General features: G+C 38.3%; 1 protein-coding gene across 1 annotated transcript; it reads left to right on the top strand.

Annotated features, from left to right (window-relative positions):
• Positions 1-10,636: 10,636 nt before the first annotated feature.
• On the top strand, positions 10,637-14,191 carry LOC107801756 (uncharacterized). Its single transcript, XM_016625141.2, has 4 exons — positions 10,637-11,076; positions 13,453-13,578; positions 13,653-13,736; positions 13,847-14,191. Exons 1-4 carry the CDS (start codon positions 10,770-10,772, stop codon positions 13,981-13,983), a joined length of 654 nt encoding a protein of 217 aa, XP_016480627.1. The 5' UTR covers positions 10,637-10,769; the 3' UTR covers positions 13,984-14,191.
• Positions 14,192-15,333: the final 1,142 nt, after the last annotated feature.

The following is a 15,333-nucleotide window of genomic DNA, read 5'->3' as shown; positions in this document are numbered from 1 at the left end:
TGTCCCCTTGTGTGGGATTTTTTCAGGTAAAAATCATGTGTCTCATTTACTTGCAGTTTTACTAGCATTCTCAGCATAACCTTATAGAGAACCAGGTACACTACTATTTGGTGGACTCATATAATCTAACAATTGGTATCAGAACGGGTTTTTTATAAAAGGCTAACACCTAGAAAGGATCTCAATGGATGCTCCACCCAACTTTGAGGAAGGATAATCAACCTATAGACCTCCTAAATTCAATGGTCAATACTACAGCTGGTGGAAGACTTGCATGCATGATTTTATAATGGCTGGAGATTCAGAACTGTGGGACATCATCTGTGATGGTCCACATGTTTCTATGAAGAAGCTTGAAGAAACAGGACCAATGGTGCCGAAAGACAGAAAAAAGTACAGCTTCATTGACAGAAAAGCCGTAGAAAAGAACTATCGTGCCAAGAAAATCTTGGTGTATGGCATAGGACCCGATGAGTACAATAGAGTCTCAACTTGTGATACAGTCAAAGAAATATGGGATGCATTGCAAACCGCACACGAAGGAACTACTCAGGTTAAACAGTCCAAGATTGGCATGCTCACCGTAGAGTATGAGCTCTTCAAGATGAATTATGATGAGTCTATACAGGATATGCACACCAGATTCACCTCCATCATAAATGAGCTTCATTCACTTGGAGATGTTATTCCCAGAAACAAGCTTGTAAGGAAAATCCTCAGTGTTCTACCTGGTTCTTGGGAAAGTAAGGTAAATGCCATCACTGAAGCTAAAGATCTACAAACTCTAATCATGGATGAGTTTATTAGTAATCAGAAGACATACGAGATGAAAAGAAAGAAATACAGTGAAAGGAGAGAGCCAAAGAAAGAAAAGAACCTAGTACTCAAGGCTGAAAGCAGTGACTCAAGTGATGAAGATAGTGATATGGCCTATCTTACTAAAAGATTTTAAAAGATGGTTCAAATGAATGGTGGTATACCAAAGAGAGGCAGTTCAAGTAAGGCAAGGAACAATGATCTATGTCACAGGTGCAGAAAGCCAGGGCATTTCATCAAAGACTGCCCACTCACGAAACAAGAGCAATGCAAACAAAATCCTGACAAAGCAGCAAAAAGGAACCTGGTTCCAGACAAATGATTCAATCAAAAAAGTGCAGCTAACAACATTGCGAAGCAGGCTCTTGCTGCTTGGGGAGACTCCTCCAGTGAATCAGAAAGGGAACCAAATGCAAAAAACAGTTCCATGATGGCAGTAGAAACTGAAGCAACGAAGTATGACTCACTGTTCGCGCTGATGGCTCAGTCTGATGAGGATGAAGATGATGAGGTAAATTTCAGGGATGTTCAGAGAAATCTGAAATCTTAATCTTCTAAGAAGCTAAGGTCATTAACAAATGTTCTAATTGATGCTTATTATAGTCTTGATAATGATAAGGAGATCCGACCATAGAACTAGGAGAAGCTGAACAATCTAGAGATGATTTGGTGGTCTGTATAGTGGACCTAAATGAGACCATAGCTAATCTTGAAAAAGAAAAAAAAAACTCTAAATGAAAAATTAACTAGTGTAGAATATGAGAGAGATGACCTGATGGTAGTGATCGTTGACTTGAAGGAAACAATAGAAGGTCTCAGTAATGAGAAACACACTCTAGAAGAAAAAATATCAACCACTGAGTAAGAGAGGGATGATTTTTTAGTGATAATCACTGACCTAGAGGAAACCATTGAGGGACTCAATAGAGAACATAGGACTGTGAGTCATGAGAAAGGGAAGGAAGTAGCTAGTGAGACACACATCAAGCTTGAACATGAACTAGTCTATGTGGTGAACGTGAGAAAAATCGGCAACTTCAAACTGAATTGGAGAAAGTAAAAATTGATCTTGAGAAATCTCTGTAGTGGACCTGGTCCTCATATGTTGTCACTGCCATGTATTTGAATAATAGTAGAAACAGGCATGAAATCGGGTTCCAAAAGGAGAAAACTCCTTACAACCCTCACAGCAAGTACATCACTATTTCTGATAACTGGTTGTGTACCCACTGTGGGAACAATAGGCACTTCAAAAGAAATTGCCAGGCCAAGGTTCAATCTGTTCAAAAAAACAAAGTGTTTACTGACAAAGTGACTACTAACAAGGGACCAGGTGTCGGTCGCAAGAAACGAATATTGCCTACATGGACTAGAAAATTCCTCATCTACCCCTTTTATCATAACAAAGGACCCAAACTAGTTTGGGATCCTAAATCTAACCCATAATTTACATGTGCAGGGAACAGTGAGAGGAAGCGGACTGCAATGAACCATGGACAATGGATGCTCAAAGCACGTGATTGGAATCACCATAGATTTCTTCTCACTGAAAGCCCTGCAGGAAAGGTATTTACCCTTTGAAAAAGGAAAGGGTACATTCTCAGTGCTGGAAAAGTTGGAAAATCTCCTTGTCACTCAATTGAGAACGTGTACTATATGGATGGCCTGGAGTACAGTCTCCTGAGTGTCTCTCAAATCTGCGATAAAGGGAATAAGGTACAGTTCTTATCAAAAGTGTACACAGTTACCAATTTGGTAACTGGAAAAATGGTCTTAGTGGCCAAAAGAAACAAGAACATCTACGTTGTTGATTTTGAATCTTTACAAGCTGGTGATATGAGATACTTGAAGTCAGTTGATAATGATGCAGAACTTTGGCATAGAAGATCGGGGCAAGCAAGCTTCTCACTTCTGAACAAATTGATTCAGAAGGACCTGGTTCGTGGTCTGTCAAATTCAAGATTCACCTGGACACTGGCTCTTAGAACAAAGGATGAGACTTTCGAGGTGTCTTAGGGCCTTTGTCAAGAAGATCTAAGTGAAGATAAAATTGAAGGCAGTATGCATCAGATTTGACCACGGGACTGAATGTGACAACGCCAAATTTGATGAGCTTGTAACAAAAATGGAATCACACACATCTTCTCAGCACCAAGGACTCCACAACAAAATGGTGTTGCTAAAAGAAAGAATAGAACTCTGGAAGACATGGCATGGACAATGCTCATCGATAGTGTAATCGCCAAAAATATCTGGGCAAAAGTAATAAACTCTGCTTGATACTTGGTGAACAGGTGTATGATCAGGTCCCTCCTGAACAAAACCCACTATGAGCTGCCAAATGGAAGAAAACCAAGGACAATTTATTTGAGAGTCTTTTTGAATGAAAATGCCATAGTTTTAACAACAGGAAGGACTAACTTGGGAAGTTTAATGCAAAAGGGATGAAGGAATCCTTCTGGGATACTCCCCACAAAGCAAAAGCCACAAATTCTACAACAAAAGAGCACACTGGTGGAAGGAAGTGTCCATGTGCTATTCAACGAGACACCTTTTTCTAACAAAGGAGGAAACAGTGATGATCAATATAATGAACAATGTCTGGCCCCTAAGAAATATCTAAGGTTTCAAATAAGAAGGCTAATATGATGAGTAAGATGAAGGAGACAGGTGAAAGACAATGCAACATTCTCTTCCACTTCTCATAAGGAACCTGGTACTTCAATTACTACCACTGAAGCTGAAGAAAAAATGGAGATGTAGAGCAAGACATTCTACAGGTAACAGAACAAGGAGTGCATGGAAATCCAATTAACCTGCTAAGTTCCTCTACTGATCAAACCTCAGTCCCATACTGGAAACACAAAAGCTCTCATCCACCTGATAACATAATCACTTCTCTTCATTCTGGTTTTAGACAAGAATCAAAAAAATAAATTTGTTTGACCCTTCTGTATTTCCACTCCAGAATAGAATTCAACGTCAAGTCCCAAGGAATCCTACTTGAAGGCTGCCAAAAGAAGTTTGAGATACCTAAGGGAACTTAAGACCTGGTCCTTTATTACCCCTCAAGTGATAGTTTTAATCTTATTAGGTATGCTGATGTTACCTATGCAGGTTATCTTGTGGACAGGAAAAATACTTCTGGAATGGCTCACTTGTCATGATCATGTCTCGTATCTTGGGGCACAAGGAAGCAAAACTCAATGGCTTCGTTAACAACTGAAGCAGAATGTGTAGCAACAGCATCCTGATATGCTCAAACCCTTTGAATTAAGCAGCAATTGGAAGATTTTGGGGTATTTTCTGATGGTATACCTTCTCTATCTAGTTCAAAATAAGAGGACCAAGCACATTGAAGTGAAGCATTATCTTCTGAGGATCAATATGGAGAAAGGGTTGATCTGTGGAAAGTCCTACGGCACAGAAGACCAATTTCCAGATATCCTCACCAAAGCCTTGAGGAGGGAACATTTTGGAAGAAACAAGGTGAAGCTGGGGTTATTGAAACCTAATGGAGAACCTGATTCTTCATCAGTTGGCTATGAAAAGTACCTTCAGGTAAAATTAGCTAAAGTGTTTTCTAGCAAAGCCTAACTCACATCGATACTGTTGCAGGTAAACACGCATGACAATCATAGAAGCTAAAGGTATAGTTATGAACTGTGAAAGAAGAGCTTCTAAAATCTTTTTCAAAAAAAATGTTCAGGCATCAGGTTCATGTACCACATGTTAGTAGTAATGTGCTTGTTCTGCATGCCCTCTCAAAAATATTAACAAAATTAACTCAACTGCCACATCATCCAACTTTTCAAAGTCTGTATGTCATGTCTTGTCTTTAAAATCCCGTCATCCCCTCTGCACGATAACGTTTTCCCACAAACCTACCGCCATTTTCAGAACTATTCAGAATCTATTTCTCCCTCTTCTCATCATTAGTCCTTTTTCCAATAAAACTTTCTTTCTCCCTCACAGCAAGTCATAAACCTTCATCTCTTCTGTATAGTTGTGATCCTCTCTTCATCTCTCTCTCTCTCACTTTACTGCTCACTCTACTTCTTTTCCAAATACTCCTATAATGGCAACCAAACGATCGCTTCCTTCTCCCACCATTAACACCACTCCCACTTCCCTATCATCCTTAAAATCATATCTATAGATTCACTATTCCACTCCTTTCAGTACTACTGTATCCACACATGGTTCATTCTCTTTTCCTATAGTTTTTTCTTTTCTGACGAATCCTGTTTTCCTCCCATGTATTGAAAACTCTATGTCTTGTCATTCTTCTAATCTCATCAAGGAACACTCAGGGGATTTCAGCTCTTAAGTGTCAGAGGTCTCTAAGGATGATCCTGATCAGTATCTAAACTCCTCCATTTTGGACTTAGTGACACTCACAGAGTCACTAAAAAAGGAAGCAATGCATAACATCATGGCTATCGCTGTTGAGAGTCTAATGAATGAAGGAGCATATCTCTCGTCTGAGTATCAGGGGGAAGAAACTCCATTCCTAGGCGATGTAAGAACCATAGTACTCCTCGAGCCTTTGACTCATGAGACGTTCCTAGAAAAAACTACTAAAGAATCTGATTCTCTTCTAGGCAAACCCATTTCTGCACCTCCTGATCATCTTAAGCTCTTAGAATCCTCCTCCAAGTCACCCACTATCAGGTCACAACAGAAAGAGGGTTTTGAGTCTACATTGCAGAAAAGTAGGAGGGGTGTCAAGACAAGGAAAAAGAGGTTGATGAATCAAGGGGAACTTGTTACTGACAAGAGTGTTCCTGTAAGTGGGATTGACAAAAATGCTCCAAAGGAACCTGCTTTCGATGAAACTATAAAAGCTCAAAAGTCTATGGATAAAGCTTCCGATGAAACTATTGAGAAACAAAATGGTGCATCCGTGAAGGGTAGCAGCAAGTCTAAGAAGAGTCTAGTTGAGCAAGTCATGTCTGAAGATGATACTATGGGGCTAGTAAGCTAGAAAGGAAATTATGTTGAAGGATCTAGCAAACGAAAACGGGAAACTTCTAGAGAACCTGGTCCTCTGAGGACCATGCCCAGTGATAGTGGTCTTTGGCAGCAGAGATTAAGAACTTAGAAAGTCTTGTGGAGTCGTACATTTGACCCAGCAATTTCATAGATGGATGGTATGAGACAAATTCTGGAGATAGTGGAATTTCAGCAATGAGAGCACTTGTTTCAGGGGAGCATGCCTCTGGTGTACAAAGATACGGTACAAAATTTCTATGCATCTCTCTTCACTGTTGAGGGGGATCATATTTGTACGCTAGTAAATGGAGTAGACTTTGTACTCGACGCTTCAGCATTGGGAAAGGTTCTCAGAATTCCATGTGAAGGAATGTTCTCAGTCAAAGGTGTCTGTGGTGTCAACTTTAGGAAAGCTATCATGAAAGAGCAAGCTATTCGGCAGGGGGAACAGGTGCATAAGAAGGTATTACTTCCTAATTATCAGCTTCTTTTTGAACTGGTCAATAAGGTGTTGTTACCTCGTTCTGAGAGACGGTCCATTGCTACAAAATTAGATATGGTCTTAATGGAGGCATTCGATGAGTTTGTCTTGATCAATCTGCCAGCAATCATAATAGATCATATGCAAAAGGTGGGAAACTTTAAAGGTGGGAATCATGGGCTACCATATGGTTTTCTCCTCACTCAAATGTTCAGATTTACAAGGTCCCCTTGGGTAATCCCAGAGGAGGCACACACAAGCAAACCTTCTCTAAAACTGCTCTAGAAGAATGTGAGTGCGTAGAAAGAGTTGGTGGAAGCATCTCGACCATTTCTCAGCTGATCAATGCTCAAAATGCAGCTTCTGAAGAGATCAGAAGGTTGAGGGCTCAAAATGCCATACTGGAAACTCAGCTCAGTCAAGCAGTTAAAGGACCCGATTCCATTAATGAAGAAGTTGCCCGCCTGACAAAGGAAAATGATAAGCTTCACCCAAAACTGCTTAAAGAATGTCAGACTGGACCTAGTTCTCAAGAACATTGCTGCCTCTTCTTCCAAGCCTCCCTCTTTTAGTGCCCCCTAGGATCCTCTCAATGGCCAACTATTTTTTGCTCTAATGTTTTGTGGCTGTTGTTTTCTTTTTGTTTGTCTTTTTGTGATAGGCATGCTGGATTTCACCACTACTGATCCTGTTTTGCTTAGTCCATTGTTAATATTAATGAAACAGCTCTTCTTTTTGCATGTAAAATATTGTTTTCCTCTGGCTTCTCTTTTCTATCATGCTATGTGCACATATGTGGCATGAGTTGGCTATGCTAGACTTCTTTATGCTGATTGCCTGCTTGTGTATCTTTTTAATGATGCCACAAAGGGGAAAGGTGTCAGGGTGTAAGGGCAGGGGTCAGGGAGTCAAGGTAAGGTCAGGGGACAGGGAGTTAATGTCAGGGAGTAAGGTCAGGGGTCAGGGGGAACTTGTATAGTTTCTTGCTACAAATATAAGAGATCTGATTAAGGGGGAATCAAAAGAAGAAGGCCAGGGGGAACATGTGTAATTTCTGGTACCTTATCTGGTTATCTCTACTCTAAACAAATACCATCACTGCCTAAGTTTGTCATCATAAAAAAGGGGAAAATTGATGGGTTTTCAATGTCTTTGTCTTATATTTTGATGATCTAATAAACTTATTGTCTAGAACCAGATAAAGAACATCACCCACCTAGTGTACTCTTCAAATGAACAATGCTCAGTCTGATCTCCAGCAAATGAGTGAACAACCACAAGGAAGAATACAACAGGGACCTGGTCCCTTAGGGTTCTCCGACAGAAGTACAAGTCAGTTGTACAGATGGAACATAACAGTAGATAGTGACTATCCACAAGTGATTACAAAGAGGAACACAACAGGGACCTGGTCCCTTAGGGTTCTCTGGTAGAAGTACAAGTCAACTATACAGCTGGAACGCAACTGCAGAAAGTAACTGTCCGCAACTATACACGCGATAATGCAGCAGATAGTGCAGCAATTACTTCTAATTGGGAAGAAGCGTGTGCCAAGATTTGACATTACCATTGTGATGTCTTTTGTAGTATAACAACTTGGTGCAAGGCACAACACCTCACTTGAGTATTCAGTGATATTCTCTCAAGTATTAAAGTGTTCATCCGGCATTGAAGTCACTGGTGTGTCAAGAGCAAGAAGACAACTCAACTAAAGGATCAGTTTCACAATGAGTCTATGTGTATCCGTAGTTAAGTTGTAATCTTATTATTTGTACTTCATTGTAACTCTTATCTTGCTTTTTAGAAGCTTTGTTTTAGGAATCCCAAAATCCGTACACTTTCTAAGTTTATGTTGTGACTAGGTTTAGTCATAAGTTTAAAGCCTTTGTAGCTAGAGAGTCACAAAGTGGCTTGTGGTAAGAGTATCACAAGTTAGCTAAGTTGAATCCTTTGTAGTAGAGGTATTACAAAGTGACTTGTAATAATGAGATTACAAGTTAGTGAAGTTAAAAGCCTACAAGGGTAGGTCGTGGTTTTTGTCCCCTTGTGTGGGATTTTTCCACGTAAAAAACTTGTGTCTCATTTACTTGCAGTTTTACTAGCATTCTCAGCATAACCTTATAGAGGACCAGGTACTCTACTGTTTGCTGGACTCATATAATCTAACAAAACCTCAATTACCGCTTTACTTCTCGTATCTAGTCATAATTAACTTAATAACATCAATAAATGCTAGAGAAAACAATTCTAATGCTTAATTTTAGGTTTCCCAACATTTTCCCCAAAAAGTTAAAACCTGACCCGAGGCTCACTTGGTCAAAACTCGAAATTCGGACCAAAATCCGATTACCCATTCACCCCTGAGTCCGGATATACAATTGGTTTTGAAATCCGACCTCAATTTGAGGTCTAAATCCTCAAATTTTAAAATTCCTAAATTCTTCCCAAAAATACCCAATTCCCCTATGAAAATCCCTAGATTTTGTGAAGAAATTTTGTAAAAAGATGAAATAGATTGAAGTAAATGAGGTAGAAGTTGTTTACCTATGATTTGGGGAAGAACTCTTCTTTAGAAAATCGCCTATGGGAGCTTAGGGTTTGAAAATTTGAGAAGTGAAGTGAAAATCCCGTCAAAACATGTTTTTGAATAGTTGCAGGTATCGCATTTGCGATCACAGGTTCGCAAATGCGACCAGTGCTTCGCAAATGCGAAGATTGGACTGGCATGCTGCCTTCGCAAATGCGAACAGATGTTCTCAATTGCGGGCCACTGTTCTAGTCGCATTTGCGATGATGAACTTCGCAAATGCGAAGGTCCCCTGCCCAGTCCAATCATCGCAAATACGATGATTCTTCGCAATTGCAGTGCTCGCATTTGCGAGCCTGACTTCGCAATTGCGAAATCTGCAGATCTGTAACACACCAACAAAATTCCTTAAGGCTCAAAACTCTCCGCAGCCTATCCAAAACTCACCCGAGCTCTCGGGGCTCCAAATCAAACATGCACACAATTCTAAAAATATCATACGAACTTGTTCGTGAGACAAATCGCCAAAATAACATCTTAAACAACGGATTTAATACCAAAACTCATGAAATTTTCAAGATAGTTCAAACTTCCTATTTTCTCAACCAAAGGTCCGAATCACGTCAAATTACTTCCGTTTCTCACCAAATTTTACAGATAAGATTTAAATATTATAACAGACCTGTACCGGGCTCTGGAACCAAAATATCGGTCTGATACCATCAAGTTCCAATAATATTCAATTTCCATAAACTATTATATTTTTCAGTTAATAATTTTCTTCAAAAATTTATTTCTCGGGTTAGGGACCTCGGAATTCGATTTCGGGCATACGCCTAAGTCCCATATTTTACTACGGACCTTACGGGACCATCAAATCACGGGTCCGGGTCCGTTTGCCAAAAATGTTGGCTGAAGTCAACTTTAATCAATTTTAAAAGCACAATTTAATATTTTTCTTAAATTTCACATAAAGACTTTACGAAAACGCGCTCGGACTGTGCACACAAATCGAGTAGAATGAAAATGAGATTTTTAAATCCTCGGAATACGAATTCGGATTCTAAAACGAAATATGACCCTGGCATCACGTTCATTCTCCAACCTGAAGTTACTGTTAATCATTTCCTCCCACAAAATTCATTTTTAGGCTTAGTTCAGTATCATATTCAAACCGTAATTTCTATTAAGATTATTTAATCATCATAAACAAAACTTTAGTTGTGAGATTACCTCTTTTGGCTCAAACCTTAACTTTGAAAAAAAATTGTGTTCTTGGTGATCTCTTAAAAATCTGAGAATTTTATGAATTGTGAATGTTACAACATGCATTAAATAGTTAAAATCACCATAAATAACTCACCTTATGAAACATCACGAAAGTGCCGTCAAATTCTAGAAATTGCAATACCAAAAACTATATCACATACTAGAATTAGAGCAAAATAATAAAAATTACACATTGAAAAATTGCATCCAAACATTAGAAATATACCAAAAATAAGAGAAACTGCAAAAGTTACAATGTGAGTTCCCATTAATTATTATTATTTTATATAGTTCCCGTTAAATCAACAGCCAAGGTTTGTTAGATAATTGTCGGAGGCAAAAGTGCTCATTTTTACAAACCTTAAGCACTAGAACAGCTTAGAGATAATACTAAAGGGATTAATTTAGACTTATCTGAAACATAAATGACCATTTCGCCATTACTTTAATATTTTGAAGGAAAAAAGAAGACCCGCAAACACCAATCCGACCCGCGGATCGGAATCCGGGTTAACAAAGGTTTCAGACACTTCCAGAGGTCCGTTAGAACTTGAAAGAGAAACACAAGTTCACTCACTACACATTCATCATCCACAATTCTACCCACCAAAGCTTAGCTATCTGCAGAAACGAATACAGAGAAGAAAAGGGTTATTATAAAATAAAAAAATTCCAAGAAAGATGAGTGGAGGGGATGATAAGAAGAGAGTAATAAAGCTGTTATGTCCTTCACTACCAAAGATAGTAGCAATAATTGCTTGGGAAGACCAAAGACTTGATCTTGGTTTCATTGCACGTGTTTTTGGGCTTGACCCAGCAACTATAAAGCTAAATGGTCACTTTATTAGTAGAGGGGTTGATCTTATTGCTTCCTCTGTTACGTGGAAGTCCCTTCTTTCGTTCTTCTCTGCTCGTGGGTTGGCCATTGGTGACTCTGATTCTCGCGCTCTCATTGTTGAAGGAAAGCTCTCTAAAGTTGGTTCCAAAAGTAAGCCCCCTTTGTTATCTCTTTGCTTCTTTTTCTCTTTCCTCTTTGTTGAACTATAGCTTTATATAATAGCAAGGGCGGACGTAGTGTACAAGTTATGTGTTCATCCCACCCAGTAACTTTGACTCAAATTTTGTCTGCGTTAAAAAATTTATTAAATAAATACAAATATAATATTTTGTACCTGTAAATCAAATGAGCTGTGGTAGTATTTCGAACTCAAACCCATAGAGTTCAAATCCTGAATTCGCCTTTATATAATCATGAGTTATGATCAAATCATCTAAAGGTTTAGACTGTTTGAGTTTCGATTTTTTTTTGGGGGGGGGGGGGGGGGCTTTTCAGTTGATGCTCGAGCAAGGTCTATCGAAAATAGTCTCTATACCTTCGCAAGCTAAGGGCACTAACCTTCCCAGACCCCAATTGTGGAATTACACTGGGCTGCTGCTGTTGTATTTTGGCACTTCAACGCTTAGACTTTATTTATTTTTGTTTTTTTGGAAGATTATGGCTGGGGCGGTTTTTTTTTTTTTTTTTTGGGGTGGGGGGTGGGGGGGAGGTTGGTTGAGTTCAAAATATTTTTGGCAATGGGTAGCAGTAAGTTCAAACCTTTACCAGCTCCTGTAACAGATCAAACTGAGTGAACTTTTCATTGAAAAGCTTAAATTGTTGGATAGATGAAACACATATTGTTTAATTCTGCAAAAATAATAAATGGAAAATCAAATATTGAGTTCTATTTTTAGGCTGAACTAGGATAGGGTCTATATGGGAATCATGAGAATGTGTTATTACTTTATATTTTAGGCTATAAACAGTATAGCAAGTCTTATATATAACAACACCAATTGTTTGATAAGATTTGCGTTGTTATATTTTCCATTTCAATATATAACCATGCCAAATTTTATCAAACAATTTGACGGGGCTTCTGTGTTGTTGATACACACAACATACGCACGCACACACAAAGAGACATATGTTTACTTGTGCTTTATGGAAGCAGTGATTGTTGAGAATATGCAGGGTTGGATTATGTAATCCTCAAAAAATTGATTGCCGTAGATAAAAATTCTGCTTCAATGTTCATAGACATCTTAGGTTTTGCTGGGAGAAACCACAAATAAGATAAATCTACAAATGGCGGTAGATTTATAGGACTACTAATGTTACGTGTAAATACAAGCAGTAAATTTGTGTTAGTGTTGGAACTTTTGTGCAGAAGTAAAACCGTGAATTTATAGCCTGCATTTTGCTCAAAAGTTCAATTTGATTATTCAGGAAGGTTTAAGTTTTGCAAAATTACGAGGCTTTGGTGATGTAAATGGTCTGGAACATGAAACGGAAAAAAGGTGTCAGATGAGTTTTCAAGCTTTATATGTATGTACATAACACCTAACGGGATAATTTATGATTTTCTTTTACTCTAATCCATCCATAGCCTTATAGATCTGATATACAGATCTATTGATTTTGCATTTTCTCTTATTTGTGACTTCAAAACATAAGATGCAGATCTGATAGTTCCCACAACCTTCTAGATTGAAGGATTACAGACCAATGGCGATGATGCGTTGACATTTCTTATTCATCAATAAATGAATGAATAACTAATGGATGATATTAAGAAAATATGACAATATATTATGTTTCGGTCCAGCTACCTGGGTTCGATTGAATGTCACTCAAGTTGACGTTTCCTAAGTGTGCTACTCCGTAAGCGTCTCCCTCCCTGGCTTGAGTGTGCGCAAAACAAAATGCTAGCACATCTTATGCAGTAAATTGCAGAATTGAATAAATGGTGGCAGAATATCGCATCCTGTATTTGGTGGACAGTCTGGAATGAGAGGAACTCCAGATGTTTTGAGGATGTTAGGAACCCCCTTCAGAGAATCAAATGAAATGTTTAGTACTTCTCTTTTTTGGTGTAAAGAAGCCCTGTAAATGATAGTGACTCCGTACTTGATATCATAGAATCCTTGTAAGTTTTCGTCGTGCGGGGATTCTTTACTGTTTTTGGGATATGTATTTTCACTTCTACCAGCACAAACTTTATGCTGTTTTCATTTATAAAATGTTATAATTCTCAAAAAATAAAAAAAATGTTGCATGTCATTGTGAAGTGCTGCTTCCAAGCTATTAGTCTGTCAGCTACTGCCTCAAAGTTGAAGGTTGACAGGTGAGTAAATGTATGTGACCCAAAAAAAAAAAAAGAATCATCAAGGGTCGTAGGTTTCGGAGACTTGATATCATTTTGAAGCTATTTAGAAGTCATGTGTGTGCTTATTCACCTCCCACCACCATTCTCCTGCTTTCCCTCAGGTTACGAACCGTGATTTAAAGTACTTGTTGTTGAATGTGAATGTTATCGTGCAGGAACACGTAGTCCAATAGAAGTTGAAAAAGGAGTGCTCTGCATGAAGGAACTCAATGGTGAGAGAGAAGAACATCTTGAGGACGCCACCTCCCTCAGTAACAAGAAATTTAAGGAAAGGAATAGAGGTAATGAAAGATTTAGACATTCCTCTCCATGAAGTAAGCTATATTATCCATCTTATATACCTCTGCTTGTGCAGGAGTTGGATTGAACCTAAAAAGGAAGCTGTGTTTGGAAGATTCTGGTCTCTTGAAGAGGACAAGAACAAATAAATGTGATTCAGGTTTGCTACAATGGAATAGGCTTACTGGTGTCTTATATCTCAATTCCTTGGGCAGTAGTGTTGTATCTCTTCATTTCTACTCAGAATGGTTGTTTCTGGTATAATTTCAGGTATGCGAGAGAGGGAAGTTGATTTTCAAAAAGCTATTTCAGATAAGCCACTTGTATGCAGTTTGGCTAGTGAAAATCTGAAAAGGATTAGAGATGATGAGATGGTTGTAACTGCCTCTTTCAAGAGAATAAGATAATTAACCAAATACTGACTGTGTTAGCAGGTTGTTTATTGAAGGCATTGTTACCATTGTACTCACCTGTAAATCCTTGCTAGTGGGTTAAAGTAGTTGATGACAGAATTTTGATGTGGGAAAAGCCTTTCTTGAGTTTGTCAACGTAGATTATATGACTTGCCCTTTGTAGTTTCTGATAGGTGAGAAGATGGCTTTTTCCTTTTTTCGATGCCTGCATTATTCACCGTATAATTAAATTTGTGGTATTTGAAGACCACATTACCACCTAACATTGTGGTATTTAGCCACTCCATTTCAGAGGTAAGTCTATGAGATGTTACATCTTGCGTTTTCGTACGTTAAAATTTCGTCTTCAGTTAATTGACGTAGATTTGAGGATGAGATTATATTGAGATTATAAGCATTTATGCTATTTATAACAAGCCATAAGTAAGTGCCGTGAAAGATAAAGGGTAAACGAATCAAAGAAAATGAGTTTCGTTGAAGGTTGTCGATTGGGGATAAAATGCGGCCCGAGCTACAATACCCGATATTTATGGACTAGTGCCATACAAAGTACTCTATAACCACGATAATAGGATACATAAAGTGTGTTAAAAGTAAGTAGTATTTTAAGTAATTTGAGATAATTTTTAATTATGTGAGTAATTGATTAATTATTGGTTTAATGGAAAATTAACCCCACGTGACAGCAAGTGGAGAAAGATCTAATAGTGACTCTTGACTTTAGGCAATTAAATTAGGAGGACACATGCATTCATCTAATAGTGACTCTTGACTTTAGGCAATTAAATTAGGAGGACACATGCATTCCTTACAAACACAAACACGTAGAAAGGGAAGTTATATTAGTCATTCTTACACTTTATCTTCAATTGATATCAAAATTCATTTGGGGGAGTTATAGAAAGGGAAAAGCCAGGGACGAAAAGGTGAGGGGATTTGGAAATTCATACAAGACTCAATATTATAATAGCAACGGGATTTTGCGATTCTAAGGGAGTACGGTGCAATTTTTCTTAAGAATATCATACGGATTTTTTCCTACTCCAGGTATGTTAAGGTTAAGCCCTTCCTTCATTTTGGTATGATCACGTAACTACATGAGTTTGATAACGAGGCATAAAGAGAAGTTCGTATTCCTGAACTTATGTACATTATCCTAGTCTCATAAATTATAGTATTTTCCCTTATCAGGACTTTATGTTCAGTTAAATATTGTCTACTTCCAGTCAAGAGAGCAGAGGGTCTATATATATACAGTATTATAATATTGTTACCACCATCGAGCTATAATCGATGGGCAGGTTCCTATTGGGCAACCTCTGATCAAATGGTAAGTTATATACC

Source organism: Nicotiana tabacum, chromosome 22 (assembly GCF_000715075.1).
Source record: "Nicotiana tabacum cultivar K326 chromosome 22, ASM71507v2, whole genome shotgun sequence".
NCBI lineage: Eukaryota > Viridiplantae > Streptophyta > Magnoliopsida > Solanales > Solanaceae > Nicotiana > Nicotiana tabacum.
The sequence above is the reverse complement of the archived record's forward strand: the minus strand, read 5'-3'. Positions and strand labels throughout refer to the sequence as shown.